Genomic DNA, 23407 nt, shown 5'->3' with positions numbered 1-23407 from the left:
GTCACGAGAAAACAATGCAAGAATCATCAGGATCCGTTGAAGCGTTCCAGAGTTATTACCTCAAAGGGACAGTGGTCACAATTGTAAAAACTGGCCCGTCATCAACGTGCAAACCACCCTTGGGGGTAAGGGGGTTAATAGACTTCAGCCTGCTATCTGTAGCAAAAATAACTATCTCCTAAGAATGCTGGTTAAAAGGAGCCAGCTTTCATAGGAGATTCATGACGACAAGCATTGAGTCTTCTGCAGACCCCCAACAGTCATGACAACCCATTGGAACACTGCAATCACGAGACAGAGGCACCGATGGACGGGACTTGTGATGAGCTTCAGCCTGGCACATGTTAAATGACGCTGTCAGTCGATCTCTCATCCACTCGCAGCTATTAGAGGAACATAGCAGATCAGATGTGTAGGGAAGATGCGGGATCAGCGTTGGAGCCTGCATCAAAGGCAGGGATACGACCTTTGACAAACTTGTACGTCAAAGGTCGTGAAGGGGTTAAAACATTGATTTTTTTTTTTATTGCACCTTCCCTTCAAACAAACATTAACACTTATTTACAATGAACTTCAGAAACGTAGCTTGCACAGCAGAAGAAAACTTTATTTGCTCTGCTAAAATGAACTTACAGAAATATTCTACAAAATGAAAAAAATTGACCAAAAAAGTAAAGCCCCACATACACAGTACAAACCTTTATTTACAATGTCAGCAGCTACACTGAAATGGGAATATTAAAACTCCCATCTAGCACTGTAGTTGTAGTTTAATACTTTATACCATCAAGAAAAAAAATGCAATGCATTTCATATTATGTGTGTACATATAATTTATTGTGGTAATTTGAAAGCACTGTCTACTAGATTAAACCACTGTACTAAACTGTAGGGGAAAATACCTTTAATGCTAAGATCTTAGAACTAAGAAAAGGTCATGCAAAAGAAGTTATTGCCATTATATATTTACAGCTGACATCCTTCCATTGGCAGGTATCAAAGTGAGGACATGCCTACACTGAAACATTTAACAAGGTGATTATAGGAATCAAATTGTGGGGCTCAGTCCTAACGCTGGGCAAGTAAATCTACTTACCTACTCTGGGGAACTGGAACGAGACCTGGAGCTGGCAGCAGAGGCTGGGCGTGGAGAAGGTGACCCCTCCTTGCTAGGTGAAGGTGGGATAGGAGATTTAGACTGGGATCTGGCATCACCTTTATTATTTTCCCTTGGGGAAGGAGATCTAGAACGACTATGAGAATCTCTCTTCCGGTTAGGGTTTGATCGACTCCTGGAACGATCCCTACTGCTTCTTGATAGACTACGAGACCTGTCACGTTCTCCCTTGGACTGACTTCTGGACCTCTCTCTAGAATCTTCCCTGTTTTCTTTTGACAGACTATGAGATCGCTCCTGAGACCTTTCTCTAGATCTCTCCCTATTACCTTTAGACTGACTGCGTGATCTTTCACGAGATCTGTCCCTCCTTCCCTTGGACTGACTACGAGATCGCTCCCTAGATTGATCTCTTCTACCTTTAGATTCTCGTTTGCTTTTAGAACGACTACTAGATCGATCACATTTTGATCTACTGCGGCTGCTAGACCTTTCACGTTTGGATCTGGGATGGCTGCCAGAACTATCACGTTTTCCTTTAGAATGACTACGAGACCTCTTGCGTTTTCCCTTTGAGCGGCTGCGGGATCGAGATCTATGTTCTGATATGGGTTTGCTTCTTGAACGGGACTTTCTCTGCTTCGATGGAGATTGAGACGTTTCCTTACTTCTAGATCGAGATTTGGATCTAAAACAATAGAGTGACACATGAAATGATGCATAAAAAAAACTAATTTATGTAACCAAAATTTTTACCCCATTTACAGCAGCATAAATTTGTATACGGTAATTTAATACAATGAACATTAAAAGCTATTCGTAGTTTTCTTAAACCCTTGACCGCCAATACGTATTAACTGACCCGAGATAAGAATAGCATCCCCATACAGGTGACAATCCTGTAGTTGTCGGCTGTACACTATAGCTGACAACTTGTTGCATTAGCCACGATAAGTGTTGGCACTATCCGCATCTGTTTAACCCCTTAGATACTGCTGTCAATGACTATCATATAAATGGTTAAAATTGCGTGGGGGCTTCCTATTTATCCCCACTGACAACCTGAGATTATGATTGTGTGGTCCTGATGTTTGCCATGGCAATTCAGGGCCAAATAGCGGCCTTAGAGTGAGCAGGCTACAGCGGCCTGTTAAAGTTAGCGACATTTAGGTGGTAAAAATACACTTTCATTTTTATCATGCCACTGTTTTAATTCCTGAAAATCAAGTGAAGGGTTAAACTACCTGACAGCAGTTTTCAGTATGTCGGGGTGTCAGTTTTAAAATGGTATCACTTTGGGGGGTTTCCCAATATATATATAGGACCCCTAAAAGTCACTTCAAACCTAGATAGGTCCTTAAAAAAATAAATTTTGTAAATTTCCATGAAAAATTGCTGCCACATTTTTAAACATTCTAAAATGCTAACAAAAAGCAAACAACTTTTTACAAATGGTGCTGATGTAAAGCAGACATGAGGAAAATGTTCTTTATTAATGTTCTTTTGTATAACTATTTGAATTTAAAGGGATCATTCAAAGTTTGAAAATTGAAATTTGTTTAAAATTTGTCAAATTTCTGATTTTTATTTTAATAAAAAAAACTAAATCTAATCTACCTAAATTTACCATCATCAAAGTATAATGTGCCACGAAAAAACTGTCTCAACATCACTGGGATTTGTTGAAGCATTCCAGAGTTATTACTACATAAATTGACATTGGTTAGATTTTTAAAATTTGGCCCGGACACTAAGGGGTTAAAACTGAAAAAATAATTTACCTTGACTGACTCTTAGCAGGTGAATGTGAACGGCTGCGTTTTACTGGAGAACGAGAGCAGCTTTCCTTAGCTGGAGACCGAGACTGACTTTTCTTAGCAGGGGAATGGGAGCCACTTTTCGCTGGGGAACAGGAATGACTCTTTTTTGCTGGTGAGCGAGACCGGTTTCTCTTAGCCGGGGAACGTGAACGAGTCTTTTTGACAGGAGAACGTGAACGGCTTCTGGATCTGCTATGGCTGCTACGCCTGCTCCTGCTGCGAGATCTTCTGCTCCTTGATCGTGACCTACTCCCGAAAGGAGGAAAAAAAAAAAACAACAGCATTAAGTGAAAATACTCTTTAGTCTATAAATTGTAGTACACTGCACAAAATGTCTACCTATTTACCTTGACCGGCTTCCAGAATAGGACCTCCTGTGGCGCGTTTTACTTTCAACTAGGCGAATTTTTCTGCCATTTATCTCAGTGCCATCCAGTTTTTCCACAGCTCTCTTCATATCAGAATATGATCGAAATTCTATCACACCCTCATTGCTGCGCTCTTTGTGCGCATCTGCATAGGTAACCTCACCTGCTTGCCTCATAAAATCCTGCAGAGAAATGAAAGAAAGTTAGAAATCTACAGGGGCTGACGGCCTGCCCTTCACTCCTTCCCAACGTGGCTATTCTCAGATTGTTTTTTCCCCCTTTCTTTTCAGGAGCCATGGCTTTTTCTGTCAACAGCCATGATTGTTTGTTTTTGTTGGACAAGTCCAAAACTGCAGAAAAAAAAACAAAAAAAAAAAACTCTGCGTAATGAGCTGGCCTTGCCCTAAAGACTATTGGACGTAAAGCGGAATCTGTGGCTCTAAGGGATGCTATCTTTTTCCAGCATGGAGCACCGGTTAAATCAACCTTATTGTTATGTTCTATTAGAGCTTTGCTTGCTGTGTTTTATTAGATATTCGCTTGATCGTCAGTTGAGTCTCAGGAATTAGTGATGAGCGAGTGTACTCATTGCTCGGGTTTTCCCAAGCACACAGGTGGGTCTCCAAGTATTTGTAACTGCTCAGAGATTTAGTTTTCGTTGCCTCAGCTGCATGATTTACAGCTGCTAGCCAGCTTGAATAAATGTGGAGATTCCCTAACAACCGGGCAACCCCACATGTACTCACGCTGGCTAATAGCTGTAACTCATGCAGCTGCATCAACAAAAATTAAATCTCCGAGCAGTTAAATACTCGGGAGACCACCAGAGCGTGCTCAGGAAAACCCAAGCAACGAGTACACTCGTTCATCACTAGCAGGAATCAATGTTTCCATTCAGTGCAGTATGCAGAGGAAGAAGTACAGGCTGGATCTTTTGCATATAGGCCAGACCCAGAATCAAGGCAAGCAATCATTCCATTATTTTTGTTAGTGTCTCAGGGACCTCAAGCCATTGTTCTCCCAGCTACTAGTCCAATTGTGTGGATGGGGATAGTAGGGGGTCCCACTTGCAGTCCTGGGTGAATGGGTTTGGCCTGAGGAAGTTACCAATGCAGTTAGCTTTGAGGGTGGGGGCAGAGTATGAACACTTCTGCTTGTTAAAGGGGCTGATACCATGGAGGGAGAATAAGACATTCCGCACGCGGACTTATCTGCCCTGTGGAGGGCAGAGGAAAGTCCTGCAGTGCCTTAAGCTTGTTGCTGCTGAATACATGTGCTCCAGTTGTGTTATATGTCGTCTGGAGGAGCGTGGACTACTGGCAGGAGACAAAATCGGTGGGCCAAAGGTTTGGAGACCGTGCGTATCGCCTGGTACATGGGCAATGGATTGTGCTTGTGTGTCAGGGTATGTGCACACGTTCAGGTTTTTTTTTGCGTTTTTTCACGATAAAAAAAGCAGCATGTCCAATAATGTTGCAGATTTTTCCTGCTATATAATGCATTGGGGAAAACGCATTAAAAACACACAAAAAACGCATGCGGATTTCTGGCAGAAATGTCCGGGTTTTTGTCAGGAAACTTCTGCTAGAAAATACCAACGTGTGCACATACCCTCACTGTTTATTCTGTGTGAAGGCTTGTTTTGTGCACCCTGAACAGATTTTATTGAAACCATTTTGGGATACAAGCAATGTTTTGATCGCCTCTTGCTGCATTTTTTGTGTTGTAGTAGCAGCCCAAAAACTTCCAGAATTGCAATTTTTTTTTGCTGTGAAGAGCTTGCAGATCTGGTGAATTTCGTATGTTGATAGTTGTGTCCGTAAAAGTCCAATCTAACACTTAATTGTAATGGTGGGAAAAGTGGGCAATTTGAATTGCTTTATATTTATTAAAAAAAAAAAAAAAAAAAATTTCATTATTCACTGTATTGTTTAAAAGTAATCTGTCACCACATTTGACCTATCTAAGCTATTAGTATGGGCATTTAGGCTATAGAATGGTGAAAAGTGCCATACCTGTTGCTGAGAAATGATCACTTTATATAAATTTCTTCCAGGCTCTGTAAAGGACACTGGCTGGAAGAAAGCTCTGACACCAGAACTTCTACATGAAGGAGTTACCAGAGAGTGACAAGAAACTAAGGCTACTTTCACACATCAGGTTTTTGCCATCAGGCTCAACCGGCGAATTTTGGAAAAAAAAAAAAAAACATCTGTGGGAAATTGTGAAAAACTGACGAGACGGATCAGTTTGTTTTTTTCCGCTGGATCAAAGTTTGTGGATCTCCCGGTTATTTTGGATTCTGGGGAGAGGGAGGGAGAGACTCCGGAAAGGAAAATGCATGATTTGTTTAAAAAAACTGAATCTGCCGCCAGATTCAATCATTTGACCCCACATTTCACCAGTTTTTCGCCGGATCCGTCGCGGTCCATTTTTTCGACGGACAGAAAAACTGTTCCTATGTCAGTTTTCTCTGGATGCCGGAAAACGGATTTTCAATGGATCCGGCAAAAAAAAAAAACTACGGATGAAACATGAGGCCATCCGGCGCTAATACAAGTCTATGAGACTTTTGCTAGATCCGTTTTTTTGTTTTCCAAAATTTGACGGATTGTGCATGACTGCAAAAACCTGATGTGTGAAAGTAGTCCAACTACAGGAAAAATTAAATTTCTCTTCTTGCAAACATTTTCTGCTCCACTCTCAGCTCTGTTGTATTGCAACAAGATTGCAGCCCTGTGAGATGGAAGCCCTGGGAGGAACCTGCAGATGTGTTAGGCTACGTTCAGACTAGCGTTGTGCTAGTGTGCGTCGGGCGACGCAGCGGCGATGCACGCGTCATGCGCCCCTATGTTTAACATGGGGGACGCATGCGTTTTTGTTTGTTGCGTTTTGCGACAAATGCGTCTTTTTTGCCGCAAGCGTCGGACCAAGAAAACGCAACAAGTTGCATTTTTCTTGCGTCCGATTTTCGGCAAACAACGACGCACGCGTCGCAAAACGCAGCGTTTTTGCGTGCGTTTTGCCGCGTCTGAACGTAGCCTTAGGTATAATCACACAGCTCTGCAGTGAGATCAGGAGAGCGGCCATTACACATCACACTGGTAACTCCTCCTATTGAAAACAGCATCTTCCTCAAAGCCTGGAAGAGGTCACTTATATAAAGTGATAAAAGAATTCTCAACAAGGCATTTGATGAGACACACCAAAACCTCTATGGCCATAATAGTTTACATAGGTCAAATGTGGTGACAGGTTCCCTCTAAGGACAAGGTGACCTTTAGTTTATGCATTTTTTGGGCCTTATTCCAACAGCTATAACTTCTTTTCCTAGTTAAAATAGCCTTATGAGGGCGTGTTTTTTGCAGGACACGTGAAGGACAATATTCTTTTACCATATAATGTACTGAAGAGCAAAAAAAATAAATTTGTATGAGCGGTGAAATTTTGGTTTTTTTTTTTTTTTGAGGGAGTTCAATGTGGGGTAAAAATGACGTGAAAACACGATTCTTCCAAAAAATTATTCCTCGCAGTATAGTGTGTGTGGCATCTGTCACCCCCAGCACTGATCGCTGCAGGGTACGGTTACAGCCGCAGCTCTAAACAGGGCAGTGACAACCTGCGCCGCCCCGTGACTGAAAACAGGAAGCTGCCGGGAAGAATTAAGTTCATTTATTCCAGGCAGCAGGGGTCTAAGTGCTGGCGCTAGGCGGCTTCACAACACTACTAACCCCACCATATCTGCAGGTTAGTGTTTTTCCAAGGTGACAGGTTCCCTTTACCGGACACCATGTAGAAGTTTTGTGAATGCTGTGGTCACATTTAACAAAGGCATTTAAAAAGTAAAACTGATGTGATTGTAGCTAGTTCTGATTGCAGTTACTATATGGAGCCGGCTATGCAACAAAGCAAACACCTGTGCTGCATAGGGCAGGCTCTGCACATACAGATAGCGGAGTGAAAGAATGCTGTACATGTTCAACAGCCATTAAGGCGGTAAAGTCTTGTAAACAAATAATTTTCATAGTCTATTGGAAGACCCAATTTACTATACTCACCTTGAGATCCTGCCAACTACACCGACTAGAGAGGTTTTCCACAATAAGTCTGAACTCTGTGCGGACAGGCGGACCATATTTGTCTCTGCCAGATCTTTGGCCCCTGTAGCCACCTTTACACATAGAAAAAAATGTCAGGGCTGCATACCAACTGCACAACCTATTATCTAATGGTTTGTGTTTTGGGAGGGCTTTAAAACTAGAGAATGAGATTCTTTACATAAACCTCCTTTTAAAGCAGTGATTCTGGCAAGTGATTAGCAGTAGGGATGAGGAGTTACTCCGTTCTGCTGTGTTAAGAATGGGCATGTTTAACGAGTGCACTCAGTCAACCTCAGCACCAAAATCTTACAGGAATTAATGATATTACAAGGTTTAACTTATTACATGCATTTCTACAAAGTATTTACAAGAGATGCCAGTCACTTCATTATTTAAGGCAGGAGGTATAAGTGGCACTTGAAAGCACACGCAAGGGGGAGGGCACCTAGTCCAGATTAAAGCCGGTTTTGTCTAACCCTTTTAATCCTCACCATCACCCTGCGTCTAATGGCAATAGGCTGCTGTCGTCATGGCTTCCGGTAAGGTCAGCCAAAGGGTCATAGGGCAAGGGTCACACAATGTTTGGAAAGGCCAACCAGGAAAGGCAGTCATCTTAAGCCTCAATGGTCTCAGCCCCCACTGGTCTCTTTCAAATTGAAACATCAAGGACGGTTAAAAAGGATTTTGGAATTCAACATGCAAAAAGGTTAAGAATATACAAGTTAACAAAAAATACATTCATAATACCATTATATTTGCCTCCCAGACAAGAATTAAAGTACTAACCGCAAATTACACAACATGTTTGTGACATTACCATCTGTGATGTCAGTGGGTTTTAAGTTACCAGTGACACCACAGGAGTCAGAAAAATAACGTGACCCATTTGTAAGCTAACTGCCCATGTTGATCCTCCAAGACCTTTCATACATTTTTGAAGGGTTCAGAACTGGAGTGGGCTAGAAAGCATCTAAAAAATAACTGCCGATTTAAGAGGTTTGTCTAGGAAAAGTGTATTAATAAAATTCATAAATACCTGCTCTGACAAGCTGAAAAAAAATATAAAATCATTTTTAAAGTGTGACTAGAATGGGTTGTATGCCACTTTGAGACCTGCAGTCACAGTATATTAACCCTGGCAGGCTGACTAGCTGAAACCCCTTCCATAAATACATAAGCCGCATTTGACCCACCTCTTAGCCCTCCATACACATTAGAAAAATGTCACCCAAACACACAGATAGTGACATGTTCAACCAACGGTGTAATATGTATGGGGTCACCTGCCGACTGATGGTCGGTAGAGATGTTGATCAGGCATGTGCAAATTTGGATTACCAATCACATTGTTCTCCCAGAGAAGCTGCCAGCCATCATGTCAGCCAGCATCTTTCTCATAAAGAACACAGGAACACTTGGCCAAACAAACACTCCTGCGTATGGAAGTGTTGGCTGAGATGGCTGTCAGTCAAACAGGCCGAAGGGTCGCTCAGCGGACAGCAATCTAACGTGTAAGGCCAGCTTAACTTTCGGCTATGCGATGGATTGACCACCAGTCGTACTGTTACACAAATCCACCACAGTAAACAGACATCAGCATATTGTACCCAGCTGCTGAAAAAGGGCTGGTTTGTGAGCTGAAACGTTGCTAGTTTTCTGTATATGTTGCTAAAGAACATACCACTGGATAGAATATGATGAAGTCTGTTGACTTACTATGGTAGTGATCAACCTGGGCATGTACGTTATCTTCAAGTAGACTAAAGGTACCTTCACACTGAACGATATCGCTAGCGATCCGTGACGTTGCAGCGTCCTGGCTAGCGATATCGTTCAGTTTGACACGCAGCAGCGATCAGGATCCTGCTGTGATGTCGTTGGTCGCTGCAGAAAGTCCAGCACTTTATTTCGTCGCTGGACTCCCTGCAGACATCGCTGAATCGGCTTGTGTGACGCCGATTCAGCGATGTCTTCGCTGGTAACCAGGGTAAACATCGGGTTACTAAGCGCAGGGCCGCGCTTAGTAACCCGATGTTTACCCTGGTTACCAGCGTAAAAGTAAAAAAAAACAAAAAAACACTACATACTTACCTTCGATGTCTGTCCCCGGCGCTCTGCTTCTCTGTACTGGTTGTGAGCGCCGGCCAGCCGGAAAGCACAGCGGTGACATCACCGCTCTGCTTTCCGGCCGCTGTGCTCACAGTCAGTGCAGGAAAGCACAGCGCCGGGGACAGACAGCGAAGGCAAGTATGTAGTGTGTTTTTTTTTACTTTTACGCTGGTAACCAGGGTAAACATCGGGTTACTAAGCGCGGCCCTGCGCTTAGTAACCCGATGTTTACCCTGGTTACCGGCATCGTTGGTCGCTGGAGAACTGTCTGTGTGACAGCTCTCCAGCGACCAAACAGCGACGCTGCAGCGATCGACATCGTTGTCGGTATCGCTGCAGCGTCGCTTAGTGTGAAGGTACCTTAAGGATTCAAGAGGCACAGAACAAGGCTGCAGCATCAGAGCTGATCATGGAACACAAGGAGATTTTACAACAGTGGTCTGTGCCCCGAGTATTAATCCCTGTCTGTGTAGGTCTTTAGCTGAGCGAATATGTTCAGAAAAGATCGCCGTATCCAAATTTGCCATATTCGTGCAAAATTTATTTTTGATGATCGGTTCTGAACATATTCGTTGATTTCTACCCCATTGACTCAAATGACGATCAGCAAATATTGCAAAAACAATATTCACCGCCGATCATAATCGGAATGTTTTTTTTTTTTTTTTTTAAATTCGCTCAACTAGTCTAGCAGCACACAACCTGCCCCATTTACATTATAGCACACAATCACAGCAGACATTCTACTTTACATATGTGGATAAGGTAAGGGTCACATTTGCATTCTTGTGGGAAGAAAAAGTGTAACATTTTTCTAAAATATAGGTCTTCCAAAATGAAACTAAACAGACCCATTATAGTGAATGGGGCCCATCTGGTACAGTTTATATTAGAGAGGATGAATATGTTTGCCATACGCAACAAACACAGAACACAATACTCTAGTGTGAACCTAGACTTGCCACTAGATAAAGCAAACATGTGTTGGTAAATAAAGTTATTTATGAATTTATTACGGATTTTATTTTTACTTTTCCTGGACAAAGCCCTTAAACATTTTTACTCAAGTGCAAGACCCCTCAGTTGATCAACAGAAAAGGCGATTTTCCTGTAACATTAAGCAGTAGTGTACAGGAAAGCTATGACTGGTAAATTCTTGTTCGATTTTAAGTTGATTCTAACTATCAAAAGCAAAGAATCTCAAAGCAACTGCTCAAACCTGCTTGATAGCTGTGGAAGAGCAGATGCTTCCAGATTAAAGACTGAGACCAATCTACTGGAATAATGAAGTCTAAAAAACATCTTACGCCATCATTTATGTTCATTTACATGTGTTTCCCAGATGCTACCAATTATATTCCACTGTCTTGTCTGAATAGATAAAAAAAAGCAATACATTTCATAGCAAAATTACAGGCAGAATCTGGGTTTTATATCCTGCATTTACCAACCTCCACGCTAGGAGTTAATTTTCTAATCTGCCACTGCTTTAATATGGAATCCAATAAAGCGGCACTACAGTAGGCTACAGGTTACTGCATCGTACTAGACTACACCGTGCAATATATATTAATAAACAGCCTAATGGAGTGGCCATCAATTAGACGCTTCACTGGAGGAAAAGCAGAGAGATTCCTAACAAACAGAGGTTGGTAGATTGGAAGAGGAGCAAAGGTCCAGAAAGTGCCTTAAAGATCTGTTGCTTTATTTGCACGTGTCTAAGGCAAAAAAAAAAAAAATCAACTTTAGACCTGGACTTACTGTGCTACACTATACAGCAAAGATTGCCAATAAACTTTCCCTAAGACTGTCCCACCAAAGAGCTGCTATCAAAAAATGCAATGCTTACTGCGACTTCCAAAGCTGAATGTATCTCTGTCCCGACGTGGACCTCGGGCATGCTCAACTAGCACACGCTCTCCACAAAGGTCTTTCCCATTCAGTTCATATACAGCATCATCAGCGTCGCGTGAATCTTCAAACTCTACAAAACCATATCTGAAATGACAAAATATATTACAGACTGCACAGTACATATTCTGCAAATACACAAAAGAAAAGGAGAACTAAATCAGCACTTCAGGATCTAGATGCAGAGACATGTATTCATCTTGAGCCAGTGATATTTATCTTTCAGACACATTGGTCTAATCCAATTATATAGATTATCATATATACTTGTGTATAAAGGTACCTTCACACATAACGATATTGTTAACGATATCGTTGCTATTTGTGACGTAGCAACGATATCGTTAATGAAATCGTTATGTGTGACAGCGACCAACGATCAGGCCCCTGCTGGGAGATCGTTGGTCGCTGAATAAAGTCCAGAACTTTATTTCGTCGCTGGATCTCCCGTGGACATCGCTGGATCGGCGTGTGTGACACCGATCCAGCGATGTCTTCACTGGTAACCAGGGTAAACATCGGGTAACTAAGCGCAGGGCCGCGCTTAGTAACCCGATGTTTACCCTGGTTACCATGCTAAAAGTAAAAAAAAAACAAACACTAGATACTTACCTACAGCTGTCTGTCCTCCAGCGCTGCGCTCTGCACTCCTCCTGTACTGGCTGTGAGCCGGAAAGCAGAGCGGTGACGTCACCGCTCTGCTTTCCGGCTCACAGACAGTACAGGAGGAGAGCAGAGAAGCAGAGCGCAGCGCTGGAGGACAGACGGCTGTAGGTAAGTATGTAGTGTTTGTTTTTTTTTACTTTTAGCATGGTAACCAGGGTAAACATCGGGTTACTAAGCGCGGCCCTGCGCTTAGTTACCCGATGTTTACCCTGGTTACCGGCATCGTTGGTCGCTGGAGAGCGGTCTGTGTGACAGCTCTCCAGCGACCAAACAGCGACGCTGCAGCGATCCGGATCGTTGTCGGTATCGCTGCAGCGTCGCTTAATGTGAAGGGGCCTTAAGCCGAGATTTTCAGCACATTTTTTGTGCTGAAAACGCCCCTCTCAGCTTAGGCCTCTTTCACACTTCTGTCGGTACGGGTCCATCGTAATGCGTCGGGCCGACGCAAGTTGTGAATTTTGTGCACAACGTGGGCAGGGGATGCAGTTTTTCAACGCATCTGCTCCCCATTCTGCAGTCCAGGGAGGAGGGGGCGAAGTTTCGGCCGCGCATGCGTGGTCGAAAATGGCGGACGCAATGCACAAAAAAAGTTACATTGAACTTTTTCTTTGTGACGACGGTCCGCCAAAACACGACAGATCCGTCGCACGACGGATGAGACGTGTGGCAATCCGTCGCTAATACAAGTTTATGGGCAAAAAATGCATCCTGTGAGCAAATTTGCTCAATTTTGCCCAAAACGCCGCAAGGGTGAAAGAGGCCTTATACACGAATCATTGCTGGCAGGGAAGGAGGGATCAGAAGACATCATACTCACCCCCTTGGTGTCATCGCTGCATATCAGTTGCCGGGATCTCTTCCTGTCCTCCTTCCTGTGCTGAGCGGTCAGTGATACCACTCATTGAAGTAATGAATATGCGCTCCACGCCTATGGGAGTGGAGACACGTGCATAATCAATTCCAAAATTGCGCCATTTTCCGAAACCCGTAGTGTCTCCATTTTTTTGTGATCTCGGATTGGGTGAGGGCTTATTTTTTGCGTGCCGAGCTGACGTTTTTAATGATACCACATTTGTGCAGATAATCTTTTTATCGCCTGTCGTGGAAAAAAAACCTAATTCTGGAGTTTCAAAAAAATTTTCTCGCTACACCGTTTAGCGATCAGATTACTCTTTTATTGATAGATTCTGAACGCGGCGATATCAAATATGTGAATATTTGTTTTTTATGGTTTTATTTTGAAATGGGGGCAAAAGGGGGGTGATTTAAACTTATTTTTTGAGGCCTGTTTTGCTTTAACCCCTTCATGACCCAGCCTATTTTGACCTTAAAGACCTGGCCGTTTTTTGTAATTCTGACCAGTGTCCCTTTATGAGGTAATAACTCAGGAACGTTTCAACGAATCCTAGCGGTTCCGAGATTGTTTTTTAGTGACATATTGGGCTTCATGTTAGTGGTAAATTTAGGTCGATAATTTTTGCGTTTATTTGTGAAAAAAAAATGGAAATTTGGCTAAAATTTTGAAAATTTCGCAATTTTCAAATTTTGAATTTTTATTCTGTTAAACGAGAGAGTTATGTGACAAAATAGTTAATAAATAACATTACCTACATGTCTACTTTACATCAGCACAATTTTGAAACCAAATTTTTTTTTGCTAGGAAGTTATAAGGGTTAAAATTTAACCAGCCATTTCTCATTTTTACAGCAAAATTTGCAAAACCATTTTTTTTTTTAGGGACCACCACACATTTGAAGTCAGTTTGAGGGGTCTATATGGCTGAAAATACCCAAAATTGACACCATTCTAAAAACTGCACCCCTCAAGGTGCTCAAAACCACATTCAAGAGTGTTTAATAACCCTTCAGGTGCTTCACAGCAGCAGAAGCAACATGGAAGGAAAAAATTAACATTTAACTTTTTAGTCACAAAAATGATGTATTAGCAACAATTTTTTTATTTTCCCAAGGGTAAAAAGAAACTGGACACCAAAAGTTATTGTACAATTTGTCCTGAGTACATCGATACCCCATATGTGGGGGAGAACCACTGTTTGGGCGCACGACAGGGCTCGGAAAGGAAGGAGCGCCATTTGACTTTCAATGAAAAATTGGCTCCAATCTTTAGCCGACACCATGTCGTGTTTGGAGAGCCCCTGTGTGCCTAAACATTGGAGCTCCCCCACAAGTGACCCTATTTTGGAAACTAGACCCCCCCCCAAGGAGCTTATCTAGATGCATAGTGAGCACGTTGAACCCCCAGGTGCTTCACAAATTGATCCGTAAAAATGAAAAAGTACTTTTTTTTTTAACAAAAAAAATTTTTTAGCCTCAATTTTTTCATTTTCACATGGGTAACAGGATAAAATGGATCCTAAAATGTGTTGGGCAATTTCTCCTGAGTACACAGATACCTCATGTGGTCACAAACCAATGTTTGGGCACACGGCAAGGCTCGGAAGGGAAGGAGTGCCATTTGACTTTTGAATGAAAAATTAGCTCCAATCATTAGCGGACACCATGTCGCGTTTGCAGAGCCCCTGTGTGCCTAAACATTGGAGCTCCCCCACATGTGACCCCATTTTGGAAACTAGACTCCCCAAGGAACTAATCTAGATGTGTGGTGACCACTTTAAAACCCCCAAGTGCTTCACAGAAGTTTATAACGCAGAGCCGTGAAAATAAAAAATCATTTTTCTTTCCTCAAAAATTATTTTGTAGCCCACAATTTTTTATTTTCACAAGAGTAACAGGAGAAATTGGACCCGAAAATTGTTGTCCAGTTTGTCCTGAGTACGCTGATATGTGGGGGGGGGGAACCACTGTTTGGGCACACGTCGGGGCTCAGAAGGGAAGTAGTGACTTTTGAAATGCAGACTTTGATGGAATGGGTCTGCGGGCGTCACGTTGCGTTTACAGAGCCCCTGATGTGCCTAAACAGTAGAAACCCCCCACAAATGACCCCACTTTGGAAACTAGACCCCCCCAAGGAACTTATCTAGATATGTGGTGAGCACTTTGAACCCCCAAGTGCTTCACAGAAGTTTACAACGCAGAGCCATGAAAATAAAAAATCATGTTTCTTTCCTCAAAAATGATGTTTTAGCAAGCAATTTTTTATTTTCAAAAGGGTAACAGGAGAAATTGGACCCCAATAATTGTTGCCCAGTTTGTCCTGAATATGCTGGTACCCCATATGTGGGGGGTAAACCACTGTTTGGAAGCACGTCAGGGCTTGGAAGGGAGGGAGCACCATTTGACTTTTTGAATGCAAGATTGACTGGAATCAATGGTGGCGTTTGGAGACCCCTGATGAGCCGTAACAGTGGAAACCCCTCAATTCTAACTCCAACACACCCCTAACCCTAATCCCAACTCTAGCTATAACCCTAATCACCACCCTAACCCCAACACACCCCTAACCACAACCCTAACCCCAACACACCCCTAACCCTAATCCCAACCCCAACCATAACCCTAACCACAGCCTAATCTTAACCCTATTTCCAACCCTAGCCCTAATTCCAACCCTAACCCTAAGGCTATGTGCCCACGTTGCGGATTCGTGTGAGATTTTTCTGCACCATTTTTGAAAAATCCGCAGGTAAAAGGCACTGCATTTTATCTGCGGATTTACCACGGATTTCCAGTGTTTGTGCGGATTTCACCTGCGGATTCCTATTGAGGAACAGGTGTAAAATGCTGCGGAATCCGCACAAAGAATTGACATGCTGCGGAAAATACAACACAGCGTTTCCGCGCTGTATTTTCCGCACCATGGGCACAGTGGATTTGGTTTTCCATTGGTTTACATGGTACTGTAAACCTGATGGAAAACTGCTACAAATCCGCAGCGGCCAATCCGCTGCGGATCCGCAGCCAAATCCACACCGTGTGCACATAGCCTAATTCTAACCCTAGTTCTAACCCGAATTCTAGCCGTAACCCTAACCCTAAGGCCAGGTTCACACTGCGCTAGCAGCAGCCCGTTCAGCACATACGCTAACGGGCTGCTGCTAGCGCAAGGGCCGACATTTGCATCGCGCTAGCGAAGATAGAGCATCTGCTAGCTCTATCTGCGCTAGCAGTGACGGACCCGGAAACGCTGCAGCCCACGTCTCCGGGTCCGTCACTCAATGACGGCACATCCCTAGCGCACGTCCATTGTGGGCGTGCGCTAGTGACGCGTCCGACATTGCTGTCAATGGCGGCCGTAACTGACTACGTTACACCGCGTTTATGCTGCGGTGTAACGTAGTCCGTCTAACAGACTGCTTAGACGCAGTGTGAACCAACCCTAGTGAGGCAAAGAAAAAAAAAATTTCTTTATTTTATTATTGTCTTTATCCATGGGGGTGATAAGGGGAGGGGGTTTATTTATTATTTTGATCGCTGTGATAGAAGCTATCACACACAATCAAAATGTACCTGTAATGAGTCTGCCGGCCGATTCGGCGGGCTCATTGCGTATGCGCCCACCATTTTGGAAGATGGCGGCTCCCATCGAACATACGGACGGACACCTAGAGGGACCCAGGTTGGTAAGTTTGAGCGGACAGGAGAACGGAGGGGAGCGGGGGACAGTAGATACAGGACGGAGGACCGGAGGGGAGGAGATCGGTGGCGGTGGGAGGGTCAGGTCACGATCTCCAGCCATGGCTGATGCTATTGCAGCATCGGCCATGGCTGGATTGCAATATTTCACCAATTTTCATTGGTGAAATATTACTATCGCTCTGATTGAAAGTGAAACGTCACTTTCAACAGCCAATCAGGGCGATCGTAGCCACGGGGGGTGAAGCCACCCCCCCTGGGCTAAAGTACAACTCCCCCTGTCCCTTCAGGCCGGGTGAAATTACAGTTTACCCTATCACCCGGCCTGCAGGAGCCCAATCCGGCCATGACGCAAATTCTGCGTCACAGGTCAGAATGGCACAGGTTTTCATGACGCATACGGTGCGTAAAAGGTCAGGAAGGGGTTAACATACCATATATACTAGAGTATAAGCAGAGACCCCTAATTTTGCCACAAAAAAAAAAACTGGGAAAACTTATTGACTCGAGTATAAGCCTAGGGTGGGAAATGCAGCAGCTACTGGTAAATTTCAAAAATAAAGATACCAATAAAATTGAGATATCCGTAGGTTCATGATGGGCCCCATAAGGTTAATGATGGCCTCATAAGATGCTCCATATTAACCCCTTTCTGACGTCGGATGGGATAGTACGTCAGATGTCAGATCCCCTGCTTTAATGCGGGCTCCGGCAGTGAGCCCACATCAAAGCTGGGACATATCAGCTGTTTTGTAGAGCTGACATGTGCCCGAAATAGCGGCGGGTGAAATTGCGATCCACCCGCTGCTATTAACTAGTTAAAGGCCGCTGTCAAACGCTGACAGTGGCATTTAACTAGCGCTTCCGGCCATCAGGACGGAAATAAGCACATCGCTGACCCCATCACATGATCAGGGGTCAGCAATGCGTCGTCATAACAACCAGAGACCTCTATGGTTGTTAATGCTGGATTGCTATGAGCGCCACCCTGTGGTCGGCGATCATAGTAAGCCTGTAATTCTGCAACATAGGAGCGATCTGAGCTTCGCTCCTATGTAGTAGAGCCAATCGAGTTGTGCCAGCTTCTAGCCTCCCAGGCTATTGAAGCATGACAAAAGTAAAAAAAAAATATTTAAAAAAAAAGTTTTTGTTTTTTTTAAAGACCAGACCTCTTTTTGCTCTTTATAACACCACTACAGCATTTTTTTTTATTGCACTGCTGCAGTGGTGCTTTACTGTAAATACCCCATCTCATTACTCACCTGTCATCCCATTCATTGTTTTTTAACGTCACTCTGGTCCATCTACGACAAAAAGTGACCTGCTGGCACGTGTCATAGGGTCACTTTTCAATACACCTCTATGAGAGCCTTGTTCAGTCGCAAAACACTGAAACAGGTTTTGAGCAAGAATATCCCTTTATTTAGCAACATCTATCTTCCCCGTCGACTAGACCATTTTCCCTGTCCCTGATGCCAAAAACCATCCCCATAACATGATGCTGCCACCACGTTTCACTGTGGGTATGGTATTCTAGGGGTGATGAGCTGTGTTGGTTTGGCACCAGACAGTGTTTGCCTTGATAGTCAAAACGATCAATTTTTGTCTCATCTGACCACAGCATCTTCCTCCATACATTTGAGGAGTCTCCCATATGTCTTTTGGCAAACTCAAAACAAGACTTACAATAGTTGTGTCTAATTACTTTCTGCCTAATCTATGGTGTGTATAGCATCTTGTGGTCATATTGATTGATGCTACAATCTCCGCTTGGGAACTCTGCAGCTCCTTCAGTTACCTTTGGTCTCTATTTCCATATGAGGATAATTGATTTAATGGTGCTCCCACGGATCAGAGATTGTTTTTTCCTTTGTTTATAACTCAACCCTGACTTACTTCTCAACAACTTTGTCCATGACTTCTTTGGAGATGTCCTTGGGTCTCATGCAGAGATGAGGGAACATCATCGGCTCCCTCCTTATTTGGCAAGCTATAGCGCTTACCGAAGAAGCTGCATCAGGAACCCAGCTACCTGGAGCACTCCTGATGATCAGCTGTTCGGCCCCGCAGCTTCATGTGTCACAGCTGTGACAGTCCCAACACATGCATGGAAAGCCCAACCGACAGGTTTTCCATGCATGTGTTGGGACTGTCACACAGCTGCAACGCCAAACAGCGGATCATCAGGAGCGCTCCTGGTAGCCGGGTTCCCGATGCAGCTTCTTCGGTAAGCGCTATAACTTGCCAAATAAGGATGGAGCCGACGATATTCACTCATCTCTAGCCTTGTGTTTGTTTAGTGGTGCATCTTGCTTAATGGTGTTGCAGCCTCTGTGGCCTTTTCTTAAAGGTGTGTATATACTGACAGTATGTGATAAACCACGTTCACATCTGTATCTGTAAGCCAAAACCAGGAATGGGTGAAAAATGCATAAGTGGTACACTTGTTTCTACTACACTTTTCTTCAATTGTTCTACTCCTGGTTTTGGCTTACGAACATTGAAAATGCAAACGTGGCCTTGATTGCAAACAGATGGACTTCTTTTCACCAAGAGTGACTTATGAAAGTAATTGCTTGTAGCAGAAATTTTTAGGGGCAAAATGGGTGAATACATAAGCACATACCAATGTTTTGTTATTTTATACCAGAACTTTAATTTATGCCTATATAGATGGCCATATTACATACAATAAAGCCATGTCGAAATTTAGGCAGACTATAGTTGATGTACGGCGTATATTTGCATACATTTTTAATCAGCACGCCCGACGACAAACGTGTGACCAACCCAGGGCTCCATTCACATCACTGTTCAAACATTCCAGCTCTGTTCCATTTGGACTGACAAATGGAATTGAAGAACAGATACGTAATTACATACTGTAACTGATGGGAAAAGGACCACACTGATTGTTAGTGTCAGCAGTTTGGAAATGATTTCTGCATGCTGTGCTTTTTCAGTACTTGTAAAAACTGACATAACTGAAGACAGACTGACTGATCCATAGTTATCAATGGGGCTTTTCCGCTTTATTTGGATCAGTCAACAGATCTGTTTTGGGCACCAATTTTGTCTGCTATTCTGATTGCAAGAAAGTGATGTGAATGTAAAGCTCTTTAGCAATGCAGGACTCTGGGTCCATGACACTAGAACTAAATAGACATTTTTCTTCTAAAGCATAGAAGACGACAAAATGCACCTCCAGCAATTTACTAAAACTGCTTTAAAGAAACAGTCTGGAGCACCCAGATCCTTCCCAAATGGGCCAGACACTGGTTGCCATGGGCAACTGTGCCAGTTTGACCCCTCCTCCCACCACATCCAGGGTTCTGATACATTCAAATTGTCTGCAACCGTTACCATGGAAATCAGCAAACATTAAAAAAATGTGATTTCACGGCTGTATTTTGTTTCTAGCTTAAATTTTCCAAATTTAATCTTAAAGTTGATTTTAATCAACACATCTTGGAATAATTTCCAGAAATGGAGGGTTAAAAAAAAAAAGTTCATGTGCTTAGAATCTTTATAGATGTGCCACCTGCCATGTACTGGCTCTGTCTGACCATGCTGAAACATGTCTGATCATATGGGCAAAAGAGTATACAGAATGGAAAGCAGGGGATCACAGCTGATTCTTTGTGAGATTAAAGCATTTCCCTGCATGTTTTTAAAGCATGTTTTACATCAAAGAATTATTTGCGATCCTGCCCTTTCTTGTATGTATACTTTTTTTGCTTCCTCCCCTGCCCAGGAGCTGTGGTATGATCAGACAGCCATTACACAGTACACAGCAGGGGCACATTTACAACATTATCTCAGCACAGAAATAATTTTATTTCTATAGTGCCAACATTCCGCAGCACTTTACATTTAGGGGGGACTTGTACAGACAATAAAAGACATTACAGAATAATAATCACAAACATACCAAGAGGAGTGAGGGCCCTGCTCGCAAGATTACAGTCTATGGAGGAAATAGGGGAGACACCAGAGGTGGATGGTAACAATTGCTTTCATTGTTTTGACCATAGTGTAAGGATCGGGTGTTCATGTAAAGCTGCATGAACCGATTATGTTATTTACATACATCCAATTGTTGATATTCCCAAAACTATTAAATAAAATCCACTTTACTGGTGTGAAAACTAAACTCACAGGGGTGGCGGTTTTGTGTTTTCAGTCATGGATCAGTGTGGTTTTGAAATTATGTACGCCCACAGGATAGCGATTGATTGCTGCGATTGGCCCGGCGTCACCCACGTAGGAAATCCTGCAAATGTGCACTGCATCTGCTCCCTGGGCATGCAGCGCCAGCCTCATATCAGATGTGTGCATGCTCCAGGGCGAAGAGTGGAGGGGACACAGCGGCGCACACGCGTCCTATAGCCACTGGCACCGAGCGGCTTTGGCGCACAGCTATGAAGCTGGGGCTGTACACGGTCAGTGATCATGTCCAGGGAGCGGATGGGCAGTGCGCACGTGCGGGATTTCCTACGTAAGGTGTGCTTGGTTTCAAAACCACACTGAATGAAGATAAAGTCACCACACAGCTGGAAGAAAAGGGATGTGATGGAATCCCCTAACGGTATAAAGTGTTTTTATAAACAATACTTGGAGCTTTGCTTTAACAAAAACACGTTAATGATGCACTTTGCTTCACTACCACCCCTCAGGGGCCAGATTACTAGCTAAAAACAAGGTATTAAGTTCCCTTTAAATACATTTGGGACTAAAAATCATTTTGGCCATTTGGTTTCATTACAAACAGTGCTCCATTTGCCTTTACAGGCACTATTGTGATATGGTCTGTGGCCAGAAATCAGCAGTTCCAGCTCCTAATCAGAGCTTCCTGGCAGCTCACTGAGGGATTCTCAGATGACTCCCTCTGCAGCCAGCAATACACAGCACAGGGGACACAGGAGGTGAACAGCCAGCCACAACAATCACACTTAGCCCCAACTACAAGCGTGTGGGGAAAAAAAAGGGCCCAAAAATGTGGAGACTGCTAAATCTAATGCACTGGTGATTTTCCCGCCTCCTTTGTGGGTCATTGTGCGACCCACGGGGCTCCCGCGGTGACCTCCCGTTCCCGCCTATGACGTCACAGCCCCACATACCCGTTACCGCAGCACTGCCCCGCACCCGTCGCCCCGCCACCTCCCCACAGACGGAAAATGGCGCCCGTGCACTTTGTTCTCCGGTAAGTGACCCCCTCCTCCCCGCAGCGGGCAGCACCATTACATCTCATCACACAGGCCCGAAGCCTGGCTGCGAACACTGGGCCTGTGCGGCAGCGCGCCCGCCCTTACCCGTTCTTCAAGTCCACCTCCATGAGTTTCCCGTAGCCTCCGAAAAACCTCTGTATGTCCTTCTCCCGGACATGATAACCGAGTCTTCCGACGTAAACACGCGGCATGGCTCTTGTGTAGAAAATGGCGGCCTCAGCTCTCCGCAGCAGAGTGACGTGACAAAGACAAACGGGAATCCTTTATAAACTGTGTGGGCGTGGTGAGAGCGCGCAACAGTGTAGCGCATGCGCCGTTTAGCAGTAGCCTGAGGCGGAGTGATTCTTCTATCTGGGGACGGAGCACGTGTGTGTTGGTTCTTCTTGCGCCGTGGCGTGCAGCATGGTGTCACATCGTGCGGTGCAGGTTGGTCTAGGTATAACCCAGCATGGCGGCCCTCCTTCTACAGACTCGGTGCAGACTCTTCTCTATCTGCGGCTTCCTCTCCGCTGAGAGATATATCATCCACAGCGCAGCTCCATTTCTGTGCAGGAATGATCCGCAAAACATAAAAACGGACAGCAGCCTAGCCCTGAGGTGTGCGGCCGCCAGCCACTCTACATGAGCACATATGTGCCACCGCAATGCCACGGTCGTTCTGGGCGCTGGGATAGTGGAGTATTGCCTCATGGGCGTCCTCATAAATTGTGCAAGCAAACCATGCTAAGGCCACGTTCACACGGTCAGTATTTAGCCGTATTTGTAATCCAGAGCCAGGAGTGGTGACGGGTTAGGCTATGTGCACACATTGCGGATTTGCCTGTGGAATTTTCTGTGCAGCTTCTTCCTCTCTTGCCATCAAACGCAGGTGTGGATTTGATGTGTTTAGTTTTTGTTTATCATTCAGATTTGTATGCGTTTTTGGATGCTAAATAAAAGATATATTATTGAACAAAAAGAAAAGAATTGTGGTGTCATTTCTGGTCCAACCTGCTCTTTAACATTTGTCCAACCCGCACTCCATTACACACAGATGGATAGATATGGGATCGCTAGATCTATCTCATTTCTTCTATCCTGTATCTATGGATAGGAGATAGAAGGAATGAGATCGATACATATATCTATAGATACATCTAAATATAGGAACAAATCTGTGTTAGGCCGGGGTCACACTTCACGAGAAACTCGCACGAGTCTCACACCTCAATACCCGGCACTCGGACCGGAGCGTTCAGCTACATAGAAATAGATGCAGCCGCACACTCCAGTCCCGAGTGCTGGCGGCAGTGCCCGGTATTGAGGTGCGAGTTGACCCCGGCCTTAAACACAGTATCTGTTTAATTAAAAAAAATAATTGCATGGGCTCCTGCGCATTTTTCAAGTTCAGAGTGGGAAAGCCGGGGGCCGATGTTTATGGCTTGGGAAGGGGGTAATTCCCTTGGAGCTTCTCAGGCTATGAATCTCAGCTCACAGCTGTATATTTAGCCTAGAGAGGGGCCATGGATATTGCCCGCCGGTTACAAATACCAGC

General features: G+C 44.0%; 1 protein-coding gene across 1 annotated transcript; it reads right to left on the bottom strand.

The window, feature by feature from the left end:
* Positions 1 to 586: 586 nt before the first annotated feature.
* SRSF6 (serine and arginine rich splicing factor 6) lies at positions 587 to 22548 on the bottom strand. Its single transcript, XM_069752312.1, has 6 exons — positions 21958 to 22548; positions 11364 to 11512; positions 7364 to 7476; positions 3285 to 3487; positions 2899 to 3183; positions 587 to 1805 (listed from the first exon to the last, which is right to left on the bottom strand). The coding sequence occupies exons 1-6, from the start codon at positions 22062 to 22064 to the stop codon at positions 1097 to 1099; spliced, it is 1566 nt and encodes a 521-aa protein (XP_069608413.1). The 5' UTR covers positions 22065 to 22548; the 3' UTR covers positions 587 to 1096.
* Positions 22549 to 23407: the final 859 nt, after the last annotated feature.

This window comes from Ranitomeya imitator, chromosome 2 (genome assembly GCF_032444005.1).
Source record: "Ranitomeya imitator isolate aRanImi1 chromosome 2, aRanImi1.pri, whole genome shotgun sequence".
NCBI lineage: Eukaryota > Metazoa > Chordata > Amphibia > Anura > Dendrobatidae > Ranitomeya > Ranitomeya imitator.
This window is presented reverse-complemented; position numbering and strand designations above follow the sequence as displayed.

Excerpts from the sequence above, each read along its gene's own strand:
- SRSF6 (XM_069752312.1), bottom strand. The coding sequence starts at position 22,064 with ATGCCGCGTGTTTACGTCGGAAGACTCGGTTATCATGTCCGGGAGAAG. Across the intron at positions 7,477-11,363 it reads ATTCAGCTTTGGAAGTCGCA|GTGGCTACAGGGGCCAAAGA; the intron begins GTAAGCATTGCA and ends CTATGTGTAAAG. Across the intron at positions 3,184-3,284 it reads TATTCTGGAAGCCGGTCAAG|GTCACGATCAAGGAGCAGAA; the intron begins GTAAATAGGTAG and ends TTTCGGGAGTAG.